This window comes from Labrus mixtus, chromosome 8, assembly GCF_963584025.1.
Source record: "Labrus mixtus chromosome 8, fLabMix1.1, whole genome shotgun sequence".
Lineage (NCBI taxonomy): Eukaryota > Metazoa > Chordata > Actinopteri > Labriformes > Labridae > Labrus > Labrus mixtus.
Window position 1 is genome coordinate 23280133 of NC_083619.1, and position 13259 is coordinate 23293391.

Consider the following 13259-nt stretch of genomic DNA (forward strand, 5'->3'; position numbering starts at 1 on the left):
TTGCTACAAGACAACAAAGTTAGAAAGAAACTATGGTTTCTTTAAGATAAGTGACCCTGAGCTGCATCAACCGTGTATGAATCCCTCTCACACACTAAAAGGAAATGAAAAGTGGGCTGCTAGCTTAGCTTTTGACAACTGTTAGCTTGTACCTGGCAAGCTAATTGCTCTCAAGTGTAAATCAGGGCAAATGACAAACTACTGCTTGGTTTTCTTTGTTTTATGCTGTGTAATCTCAGTGAAGTGTATGCCATCATAGGGCAATGTGTCCTCATGAATTCATTCAGGAGGAAGAAACACTCTCTCAAGCAAGCTTGTTAGCTTGTTTGCTAAAAGGAAAACAGGTTATTTAACAGACTCCCGTCTATTGACTCACTAAACTCAGTGTAGAGGAAATGAGTAAATGTTACAAATGGTATTCATTTACTAATCAAACATTTTAAATCAGAAGCACTTCAAATAAAGAAGTAGTTAATCATTGTCTTATGAAATGCTAATTCAAACGGATTGAGTTAAGATAACTTATTTCTTGTGTTCAGCAAGACTGTTAAGTGTGACAGAGTGACAAAGACACAGCGACAGAAAAAGACAAGCACTGGTCACAGGAAATGGTCATGTTACCTCAGACTTTCACACCTTTGCATCAAGGCTGTTTGTGTGACAGATCTAGAATCAGAACGTGAGGAAAGTCTGATCTGCTCTGCAATAAAGAAATGTCTTAAATCTCTTCCATCTGCTTCTTTCTTCTTCAAACTGGAAATATCCCACCTTTTTAATAACTGAAGTCATGTTTTCCCAGTCACATTCAATGTCATTAAAAACATTTTAATTCTGATGTGAGAATAAACTACTTAAAAGCTTATGCATGGTTGTTTACCGTTTGATTTAATCAAGGATTTCCCCTGTGTGTGATAATCCTACATTAGTTGCGCATTTATGTGTCTGTAACCACAAATGACACTGAAGAGCTGGACTGATTTGGACTGTGTTATAGTAATCCTTAGAATGGACATCAATTTGATCCAGTCTGATACGACATCATTACTGAGCAGACAGATGAACCACGGGGAATGTTTTTGTTAAATTCTACTGGTTGCTTTGGGGACACACATGCACTGATATTTCACACAGTGCAGTCAGTCAGTAGATGATAGGGGATATGAAGGGGAAATACAGTTCATGTTTGCATAACGTCAGCTCAATGTCCTCAGAAAAAGTGGGGAATAAAATGTATGCTAAAGAAGATTATCCTATGTGTATTAGATTTAATTTTGCAAATTGAACGATTTAATGCTTTTAAATCCACAGAGTAGTTTAGGACATAGAACAATCTTATTGACTTTTTATGTTTATAATTTCTACATTGGCTCTCAAGAAGCTTCTAAAATGCTTAAGTGTAATGATTATGATTTGCGTGCATGGTTAAAAAGAAAGTAGATGGGGCTAGATGTAACTGCCTATCTATCTGCAGTGTATCTTCTCTTCCTGTGTGAATGTGCGCTGTGGCTTTGTCTGATCAAACCAAGTTGTTCATGTGACTTAAAAGAGTTGTGTTTGTAGAGTCGAGTGGTCTCTTAATCTGTTTGAGTTATTTACAGCAGCTGAACACATGCCCCTCTTGTAGCAAAGCCAGAAGTTGGTTGCAAAGTGCGACGATTTGAAAAAAGAATCACCTGAGGAAGACGTCTGGTGGAAACGTTGTGATCAATTCAAACTTTTTGTGGCATTTGAGCAAGTGTGCGGGCTTATCTTATTTCCTCAGTCTGCTGATTTTGCCCTGCACCAACATGATGTGATATAACCTCCTTTCTTAAAGTGTGATGATTTCACAATATCTTAAACAGGGGGGGCGCACTTGCTGCTCAAATAGCCTATTGAAATACAAGACACTCTTAAAGAAAAACACTATTAAAGGTCGCTGGATTTAAGGAAATGCAATTCAATAATTGATCAACTTCACAATTTCATCATATTTGAATCATTAACATTGTGTGTTTGGAAATTAAAAGAATTGTTCGATTTCTGAAGTATTTTCGCAAAAGCAAGAAGTTCCTCACTCCAGTGAACATTTCATTCTTCCGCACAGATCATATGACATAACTGATTAAATACTAATAAAAGTCAATGATGTGCAGAAATAATCAGCTGTTTTTAAGAAGACTTAGTTGACAGGATGAAAACTGATATTATTTAAGACAGAGGGGTTAAAGTGTACAAATATCTTAACATAATAATAAGATGAGTTAACTTCTTGCTGGTCCGTGTTTTTTCACACACTTGGCTGACACCTCTTTAACACTAAGTTTCAACCACATGCGACTTCAGAAGCAATGCCACAACCTGAGCTGAAATCAGACTACTGTGGTGAGTGTGGCCTCTTTCCAAAATGTCCCCAGAGCGATATAAAGGTGATAGCAAACACACAGATAAGTGTAACAGAATATGTTGCATTCCTAACTCTCAAAGAGATCAAAGAAGAGTTTCTTGTGTCTTAAATCTGTCAGAGTCAGGAGACATTTGGGTTTCTTTATGATGTGTGGGACTTTCTCTCTGTCATTTCATAGCTGGCAGAAACAGACGATCTTCCAAACCATGGGGTCCACGGGGGGGGGGGGGGGGGGGGCTCTGTCTGTTGTCAAGGTTGTCAAGATCAAATTTGTACATATTAAATAAAATCATATTAAAACATTACTGGGAACATTATACAAAGGCCTTTGGTAAGAACGAGTGTGTCAGCATAGTCTGAGAGGATTTTATCAATATAAACTATTACAATTTATTTTAATTTTTGAAAGACATGTATCACTTTTTTGTGTGTAGGTCCATGGGGGGCTCAGCTGTTCTTACATACAAGAGGGGCGGCTCCAGAGAAAAAAGGTTGGAAACCACAGAGAGATAGGCTATAGCTGTTTGCCCATGTTTTTATATATGCTAAACTAATCAATGTCTGGCTGCAGCTTGATATTTACAGACAAAAGAAAGCTTGATGTTCTAGTTTGATCTTCTCTCACAAAAACTTGTATTTAACCCCCCCCCAAATAGAAAACATAAATCCAGCCATGCCTTTAGCATTAGATCCACCACTCCTCTCTTCACTTAAAATGAAGTGTGCAAACATTTGTTTACAGTCAAGTGGGCATGATTTTATGCTGATAGAATAAAACCACCACGTTTCTTTCCTCCTCCTGTCATCTCTCTGGCCCCTTGGCCTCTATCATACATACAGCTCAGCTGCCCAGGGTGAGGCCTGTAGTATCTTAGCGGAGGAATGTAGGTTAGAGAGCTCTCATTTGATATTCAGCGGACTAATACTCAGTCAACGGGCAGAGTTGGCACAACTCAACCCTAGTGGATTACACTGGCTAAGATTTGAGATGTTCTCTTGTGGATGTTTTTTTCTGGAAAATAAGGAAGAGATTGAATATTTCTAGTTGGACTTTGTGACCCTTCCTGGGAGCAGCCCAGTGGCTGAACCTGCACACGCCCGTATTTATAACTAATGATGCTGTGCAATCTCTTCCCCCCCCCCCCCTCCGGAAGCTTGTTTGTTTGATGGACAACCCTTGAACATGACTGAGATTATGCAGCCCGGCCTGGATGTAGTGTACATATTTGCAGGCAGCACCTCCCCTATGGGATTATCAGCAGCCAGATTAACTGGAAGCTTCTTTAGAACACAACACACTGAAGTGAAAGAAAAGAGAGCCTGTGTGGGGAAACTGCACGCAAAGCTCCATATGCAACCTCTCACATTTGTTGAGAACCAATGATCACTGTCACTGCATAGAGGTGTATTCAATGTCTTACAATTTTCTAGATTTAAGGACATTTGCCCCTTTTTTCAGGAGCATTTAACTTTTTATTGATTTTTCTTGTGAATCTGGAGAACTCAAACTACATCAGTTTATATGATCTTAAACAGATACAAAATCTGTTAGATTTATTTAAAGAAAATGACTTGCATAAAGGATCGCAGGTCATTCATATTGGTAAATGGTAAATGGACTTTGTTTAGTGCTTTTCTAGTTACTCAAAGTGCTTTTACACCGCATGTCACACCTACACATTCACACACTGATGGCAGAGGCTGCTCTGTAAAGTGACCATCAGAAGTAACTAATCCCATTCATACACATTCATATGCCGCCTCTGCTGAAGCAGCAGGAGTAATTTGGGGTTAAGTGTCTTGCCCAAAGTCACATCGGACATGTTGCTGCAGGAGTTAAGCTGGGGATCAAACCGCCAGCCTTCCATTTGAGAGACGACCGACTCTACCAAATGAGCCACAGCCGCCCCAAAACAAAAGAACATTGTTCTTGTCTTTTACAGTAAATCTCATCACATGTAGAAACAAATTAAAAAGCTGTCCACAGACTGTCAGTCTGCAGCGCTTTCAGTCCACTGACTGGATAAAAAAGAATATTAAAACCCTCTTTTTGAATGAATGTATTTGAAAATTCCTCTAAAGGTTTAACCTTTTAGAAAATAATAGTAAAGGATTTCCCTTGGAAAAACCCCGAGAGGCTCTCACAAGTCTTAACTGCTTTGAGGTAGAGTTGTGCAGAGAGCGTCTTGAACTAAGGAGAAGTGAGAATGAGGATAGTCAGAGTGCTTCAGAGCGCTTTCGTTTTCTCTTCAGAGTTAAATCACGCTCCTGTGCTGCTGGCAAGTATAGCGTGGAGAAGAAATGGAGGAGCGCACTACAAACCCACTGACCTGGTAACACTGTGTACACACACTAAACCAGCTCCCGCAATAACACGCCAATGAAAAGCAGACGACCGATCCCTTTGAAAGTGCAGCCGAAAAATGCAAGGACAGGCGATGGGTGGACAAATATTGAATGCATGCACACACACACACACACACACACACACACACGCCATGCTTACACAAGAGGAAAGAATATCCCACCTCTGACTGGTTCTACATTTCTTCTTGTATAACTAAGTGTTTTCTTCAAAAGCAGATTCAAGGTATGTATGTAAATATGTGGATGTTGGACACACAGCCTGATGATTTTCTTGTGTTCAAATGCAGAAGTTATGGCTGTTCACATACGTTAATGATTACCCTTTACAGTCTACACAATGCATAAAGTACAGAGAACTGAATAAAATCTGAATGCAGATTTGACATGTTTTTAGTACTTTTCTAAATGATGGTTACTTACATACTTTCTTGATTTAATTAATTTAATCACATAAATATATCATGGCTCCACACCTAGGATTTAGTTTACTGCATGAAGTTAAACAAAGGGTATTCTTTTTGTTTTTGTTCGCTGACTTTTTCTTTTATCAATAATCAATAATGTCTGCTATGGTCTTGTTTGCTTTTGTAGGTCATTTGGAGGCAGCCAAATTGATTTCGGTCTGTTTCATAACCGGCTTAAAACTCTTCACAGAATAAAATCTGAATGCAGATTTGACATGATTTTAGCAAGTTCTTTTCTAAATGATGGTTATTTACATACTTTGTTGATTTCATTCATTTAATCACATAAATATATCATGGCTGCACACCTAGGATTTAGTTTACTGCATGAAGTTAAACAAAGGGTATTCTTTTTGTTTTTGTTTGCTGACTTTTTCTTTTAGGCATGATGCAATTTTCTTGGTGTAAGAATAGCATTGAAAAAGCGAGACTCGTGCTGTTGGGCAAACTAGATTGATTGATTGATTGATTGATTGATTGATTGATTGATTGATTGATTGATTGAACTAGAAAGGTGACAGATCCTTAATAAATCCTTGCAACTACAGAATAAGGGAGATAAAAGAAGAAGAAAATAGCAGAGGGGGGGGGGGGGGGAGTGTGACCATGGTGGAGAATAGCGTTCTAAAAAACAAAGGATTGTTTCATTGTTTTTGACAAAAAAAAAGTGGCGAACGTGGGTGTTACCTTTCCGAAGTCACGGACGTCAAAAAGATCAAAGTCTTCGAATAAGTCACTTTTCTTCATCCCGAACACGTTACAGCAAGACGTCAGGAAGGTGCGGATGTTCTTCAAGCACAGGAACTGCAGAGGGCGAAAAAGTATGATGCTTGTGAATTCTGTATACTTTCTCTCCTAACAGCACTTTCAGATTGTTGTTCTTTTTTTCATTGTCTACATTGTCTACAATCAGACATCAGAATAAAAAGTCCATAAAAAGGTCTGTTCAGTGGAGGAACCTGGATATCTTTGCTGTTACTGACAAGGTGATGCCTTTTTGTTTTTTTAAACAACAACTGAATACTGTCTCCTAAACTAGATGCTCGATTACGGGATGCGTTCGACTAATTTGATCCACAACGATGACTGTTCTGGGTCTCAGATTACTCAGTGCAGATCATTGAGAAATTCAAGGATAACAGTGCAGAACTGACATTCCTCGACAGAAACAGTGTCAGGGAATAAGCTCTTTTTGTTGTTGGAAGCACTTTCTCACAAAATAAGTATCCCCCTATGATCAGCTGATATGTTGACAGCAGGTATTTGGATCATAGAACAACAGCATATTTATAGCTGTGAGGTGAAATTGTGGTTGAATGCTGTTAATATCCTGTTAAAGCTTTGACCCAAAGCATGCTGCACCTTGAATCTGGAATCATTTTCACATGACGGCTAAGTTGCCTTCTCTGGTATCATACCATGTTTTAAATACTAAAGGGAATTAATTGCAACTGTTTTCAAATTTGACCAGAGCTTGGGTTTGCAACATTCAGTGTGTGTTAATTAATGTTTTGTTATTATTTTGAACTGTGTCTTATGTGTGTGTTTTTTGTTCTTCTTCTATTCTTTTATTGTATTGCTGCAGGGCACACCTGGAAAAGAGACCTCAACCTCAGTGGGTCCTCTCTCCTCAAATAAAGGATAAATGAAAATACATAAAATATAAATCAGACTGATTTTTGTCTTTGATTTTGCCTATCTACATGCGGATAAAAATGAGACATATTGAAACCGTCACTTCATTATGTTTTCACCTTAATAAATATAAATTAGCACTATATAAGAAGGCACAAAGAACTTTAAGTCGCCTTTATTTAAGTGAAGGTAAACTACAAACACACCCAGCAAAACGCAAACTGAAAATGTCCTGTCTTCTTTTGGTGTCACTTCCTATTAGGATCAAGTCTGAGTGATAAAACTTCAACCAGAAAACCTTTTTATAAAGACAATGTCCTTATGGTTACGAGGTCCAGGTGGAGGTTTCGGTTTGAGTCAAGTGGGCCATTTACACTAAAAATCCATCTTCACAATTAGTACTCTATAAACAAAAAAACACAAAATATAAGTACGTGATGACTCAACTGTGAACTGTGTGATCATTTGCAGTAAAAAAAACACAGAGCAGCGGTGAGATTTTTGAGAACAGATAGGCTCCTTTTTATCACGTCAGCTCATCATGGAGACGCCTGTAATCACTCAGCCGGCCCCAGGGGCCCCGTTTGTCTGTGGAGGAAGTGCATGAACATGATGGCTTAACGCCCCCACCAGCCTCGTACTCCTGACTACAGTCATTGCCCCTGCGGTGCACATTTACTTCCTATACATTATCTATAATACAATCAAGAATAAACAGATACAATAAAGTCAATGTGCTGCATGTCTTTCTTAGAAATTATGTTAAAAACAACTTTGAATGGACAGTTAAGAAGATCATACAGGGTTGCTTGATGCTCATTTTTTAAGTCATGAGCCCATTTCTGTTGATTTGGTGTAAGCCCTACTACAGAGCTTTTGTTGTAACTTCTGACTCCATTGGTTCCTCTTATTTATCAATGTTGAGCTGCACTGATTTGTCCGACTTTGACGAAAGATTTAGTTTGAAATTAGTCGTTCTCTCACTTTTTCTAAAAGAATAATGCATGAATTTTGTTGAGTATTTATTTTTATGATCCTTACAACAGAATTTTACAGTCAAAATCCATATTTTGCATTTGCACCGAGGCCTATAAAAAGTATCATCTACGTGCATTTCCTCCCAGTAACCGCCTCTAATGTCCTCCACTCCATTACCTTCATGCACTTGCTTCCATTTCCTCGGATCTTAGGTCAGCATGGACACAATGAGAGGGCCATTTAAAATCTGGAGCCCACTGACACACATGTCTCTCTCTTCCATATACTCTGATGGCCTACAGCTGCAGGCGAGTGCTATCTATTGTTCAGCACACTGTGGCCTCAGCATGCTTTCACTGCTTGTATAAAAGATGGCTGGACTTCCAGTGACAGGGAGCGTGCACATCGCTTCAGTTAGTAAGACGGATGGATGCCTGGTTGGAAACTGGCTTTTCCGTATGCACAAATAAAAACAGCTGAAATCCTTTTGATTTACTCATCATTGGTTTGTAAAATGTCATATATGGTTGCCACAATACCAGAATGTTAAACCTCAAAGTGTAACTATTTAAAATCAAAAGATATCCAAACCTGTTTCAATACCCTGGCAACAAAAATAGAAGTCATGAGCACCCAATAGTATGGGTTATTGTGGGTTATATCTGGTTTCAATTTACAAAAATTGCAAGGAAATATTGGTGATGTATTGGGGCAATCTAGACAGTACATTTCTCTCTCTCTCTCTCTCTTTGAGTTAAACATATTATTGCAGATCTGTAGTTTTTTTTTAAAGCTTCTGCAAATTTTGACACCATCCTTCATTAAAATAAACAAAATAAAACACATGGTATAAAAAAGGATCAAGTATCAAGACTTTTGAAAACCTTAACATGTCTTAATAAACCAACCTTATGCACCAATATCTACACATTTCTTGCAGGCATACTGCAGGTGATTGGATCTTTATCTGGCCTTCTTATATGTCTGCTATATACCATTGATGTATGAGTCTATTAGTCATACTTTGAAAATGTTGGATTCCAAGAAATGCTGTGGTCTTCAATGTAAATGTTCAAAAACTGCAAAAAGGAACACAATCTAATAAAACTTCAGTTGCACAGCCCTAAAAAGACTACAAAGAAAAGTCAACACACTCAATGTCCTTTATTGTCTGGGTAGAGCAGCAGCACTGCGCGTACTCTGATGAAGGCTTTGTGCTGAGACGCATCCGTTGTTGATCTGTACACTGCGGCTCTACCCAGAAAAAACATACTTTAAAGGACACCGAGTTTACTGACATTTCTGTTTTCTTTAATATAAAAAAACACAGCATGAAGCACACATGCATTTTATTTTAACACAAGTAGGTCTAATAATTTCTGACTGAACTCCTTATGGTTTGTTTTTGAGAGGAGAGACAAGACGTTAATTTAAAGCTGCAATGAGACATTTTGTTGATTTTGGCGCCCCCTGTGGACAAAGCAGTACCTCTTATCTCTTTGCTTATCTTGTCAGTGTTTTCTGGGAGAAAAAAAAACAAAGATCATCTTGCTTTCTGGTAACAGTCGATAGTATCACTCACAGTGAATTGTTGCCAATGGAAATGTCAACAAAGGCTGTTTGAGCAGCGTTCTGTAACTTCCTCGTCTGACATCTAAACCCAGCGCAAGTGGTTACAAGCATTTAAAATGGCCATTTAGATATAATCAATAATGTCTGCTATGGTCTTGTTTGCTTTTGTAGGTCATTTGGAGGCAACCAAATTGATTTCAGTCTGTTTCATAACCCGGCGGAAAACTCTTCACAGGAGCTTTAAGTTATTTAAAATGTGATTGAAGTGCGGCATCACCAGCTCTTAATATATGGATTTAATTCAATCAAATATACCGAGTACAAAATACAAACATTTTTAAATAAATGAAGACAGTCTGTCAAAATAACACCTATAAGTTAGCACTAATTGCTCTTCTTAACAAGTGTCCTGTTTAAAATAGAGATCTATGGCTTTTTAGCATTTGATTTGGAGTGTCAGAAAGTAACTTAACAGGCTATATAGTGCTTCATACTTGGTGTGTCCACAAGCTGCTGCACTAATACAAGTTCCCTGACTAATGGGTGGATCAAAGACGGGATTTTTATCAGGCCTCTCCAGTGGCAGAGGGGAGAATTATGGGTAAAGAGAGGTCCATTCCTTTGAGTTTCAACAAGGCTGAGGGACCTTTAGCACTCCCTCGGTTCATCAGAAAGACTTTTAAATTGCTTAGGGAATATCAACTTTTAAATACAGACACATATAAAACAGTACAAAGTAAATCAGAGTGGATATATTAACATGTGTAGAAGAAGTGAACCCGTGAAGACGTGTCCACATTTGATGATCGTAAGAAATGAGTCTGTCAGAGGTAACCGGCAGAGTGACTTTTATCAGTTTGTCCGAGGAGGGAAAGATGAGAGAAAAGGGAGGAGGATTGCTCTGCTTCCCCAAATTTTGGACTTGAATGCAACGGTATGCATGATGGATGAAGAGTGGTCAAAAGCTCGCCTTGTGCTGCAAATCCCTGACAATTTACTGACTCAAGTTTGAAGGAGAAACACTCCTTCTATGCTTCTCTGCTTTCACTTTTTTAGAACTCTGGGATAAGATCACTGTAGCCCATAGGTAGTATTGCTTGCAGCCAGGTTATTACATCACCTGCATCTCTTAGTCAAACAGGGAGCACAGCTGCAAATTCATAGCTGAAGTTCAACTTTATGCTTACAAAAAGTCCGTGTCTTTAAGCATAAGAGTCAAGGATGTGTTTTCTTCCACTATAAAAGGACTAATTTGACCAGGATGTCATTTGATTAGGTTTATTGTGTTACATTAAGTGGCCTCACCTTTTGTTGAAATGATGCACTGTTTAATTTTTTTTCTTCCTATGCACACATCACAGCCACAACAAGTTGCTCTGAAAGCAAAGACGGATCTATACCTGTGACATCTGAGGCCGGAGGTTGATCTCCTTCAGGTTGATGGTTTGAGGTTTTAGGTTGTTGAGCAGCTGGCACAGCAGCACCCCGTCCCGCAGGGTTTGCGCCAGGTCGAACACCTGCGCCGTTTCCGCAGTCACTCGGTGGTTCACGGGCAGCACGTTGCAGCCGATCAGCCACATCGCACACTGCCTCCAGTGCTCCATCTTATCGAGGAGAAGCAGTTCAGTTCTGAATGTTCTAGATTTGGTTCCTATCTTTCAGTCCGTGCACGGCATGACAGCTGAGTTTAGCGCGGTCGGACAGCTCGCCTCTCCAAACTCCAGCATCGCCTCTGGAGGACAGACAGAGCTGCTGCAGGTTGTGACTGAAGGCTGAACAGCTGGGACACGCAGCGTGAAACCCCCCTCTGCATGAGCGAACTTCCCCTTCCTTTCTCTGTTGCGTTTCCACGGAGGTGGTCTTGTAACTTTCACGGAACCTGTCTTTAATATAGGCCTAGACATAACCTATCTTAATATGTCATTTCATCTGAAAGCAGTTTCCACTTCTCTTGTAAAAAAAAAAGCTCTGCAAAAAAAAATCACTATTGGTGACAGGTGTTCCACATGTACGCGATATTTATTTGGCCTATGCAAGTAAGTATGAACCTGATTTAGAGTTGTTGTTTTTTTAATAGTTGTTCAACGTTGAGCTAAAAACTGCTTCTAAAAAGAGTTATAAGGATGTTCAGTATATTTTAACCAAGAGGCTGCCAAGATGAATTACATCATCATTTAAGCTGAGATCATTCAAACAAAATGAAAGGACGATTGTCTGACCAACATATTCATCCAAAACAAAAAACAATAAATGGAATTATAAGAAAGATAAATACCTTTTTTTACCTCTGAAATTTAAAAAGCTGGAACAAGTGAAGATAAGATAAGATAAGATAATCCTTTATTTATCCCACAATGGGGAAATTTACATTGTTACAGCAGCAAAGAGCAAAGATTGCAGACAAAAAGTGAACACAGTACAATTTAAATTAAAAAGAAGGATTAAGAATGTACAAAAAAAATAGATACTAAAAAATAGATTTAAAAAATAAAAATAGATCAGCTATTTGACAAAAGTGTAGTCTGTAATATTCAGTGTAAGTGAAGATTTGACTATTATCTTTTTTTAATTTCGTCTACTTAAATACAATAAATTATGATGCAAGTTTTTGATATTTTTGCTTCGTCATTTCCCTGAAGTTTCTCGCTCATTAAATCGTTTACATTAGGCCTAAAGAGTAATCCTTCTTCTCCGCTCTCAGCTGACATTCCTTATGTGGATTAAGAATGGCTGACAGGTGACTTTAAAGCTCCTGTGAGGAGTTTCTAACTGCTTATGAAATGAACTGAATTTAACACTGATGCCTCTAAATGACCTAATAAAAGCAAACTATGGACCATAATTAACAATATGGATTATTTCATAGAGTAATGTCCAATACTTTAAACTGTTGACAAAGTGATTAACAGCGCAGTGCAAAGAGCAGCCTCCTTTAACATTTCCCACGGCCAACGTTTCACAGAAGGTGTTATGTTTGGCAGTTTAAATTTGAGATTAGATTCAACATTGTAGTCATTGCATAAGTACAAGAGTTGAACAACAGAATGCAGTTTGGCATCTCACCAGAAGTGCAAAGAGAGCGTGAGATAAGGAAGTAAACTGGTACAGTCGCACATTTTGAAATGAAGAATAAAAAGTCATGATGTAAAGGATAAACAGTTGGTATATATATGAAGAGAGAGTGAAAGGATAATTATTATGGTATGTACAGTAACATTAGCAGAAATTAGTGTACATCCTTATTCAGAGAGTAGTTTAAAATATGTCACAGAAATGTGCAGCGTATAAAAATGTTCTCAATATTCATACAGTATGTACAGTTGAGAATAAGCTTATAGGGGGGTAAAGTGTATTGCGATGCTAAATAAACATCTGCATAAAATTTTGTTTTTAATGTAAACATATACAGGACAAGATCAGTAAAGAGATCGAATGTAACACATTGTCCACAAGTCTACACAAGCTGAGTGTAGTGTGTGTGTGTGTGTGTGTGTGTGTGTGCAGGAAAGCTGTGATCTCTGTAGGGGTCAAACGGAGGCAGAGAAGGAAATCTCCTGCTTTGGGATTCACTGTACATCTCTGTCATTAAACCCATGACATAAACACAGGAAGGAAGCTGAGGGATCCCATCTCGTTTCCCCCTGAATCATGGAGCCAGATGTTTCCTTATATTTTAAACGGGCTCATAAACCTCAGCAAGTCAGAGAGAGAGCAGGGAAACTCCCCTCTCTCTTGATTATATTCATCAATAATCACTATGATAGAATAAAACACACCCAATTAACATCAAAAATAAATCAAACTAATGATAATTACAACTAAAAATAACTTGGTCCATATATTATTTGTGTCATGTT

At 38.4% G+C, this 13259-nt stretch overlaps 1 protein-coding gene across 4 annotated transcripts in view; it reads right to left on the reverse strand.

Annotated features, from left to right (window-relative positions):
• LOC132979441 (guanine nucleotide exchange factor VAV3-like) overlaps positions 1-11197 on the reverse strand; it is a 54704-nt gene extending 43507 nt beyond the window's left edge. For 3 of the 4 annotated variants that reach the window (XM_061045253.1, XM_061045252.1, XM_061045251.1), the window contains exons 1-2: positions 10803-11197; positions 5905-6021 (exon numbers count right to left, since the gene is read on the reverse strand). In XM_061045253.1, the coding sequence (XP_060901236.1) occupies positions 5905-6021; positions 10803-11006 (321 nt within the window). In that variant the 5' untranslated portion in view covers positions 11007-11197. The remainder of the gene's footprint in view (positions 1-5904; positions 6022-10802) is intronic. The other variant, XM_061045254.1, reaches the window with a different exon arrangement.
• Positions 11198-13259: the final 2062 nt, after the last annotated feature.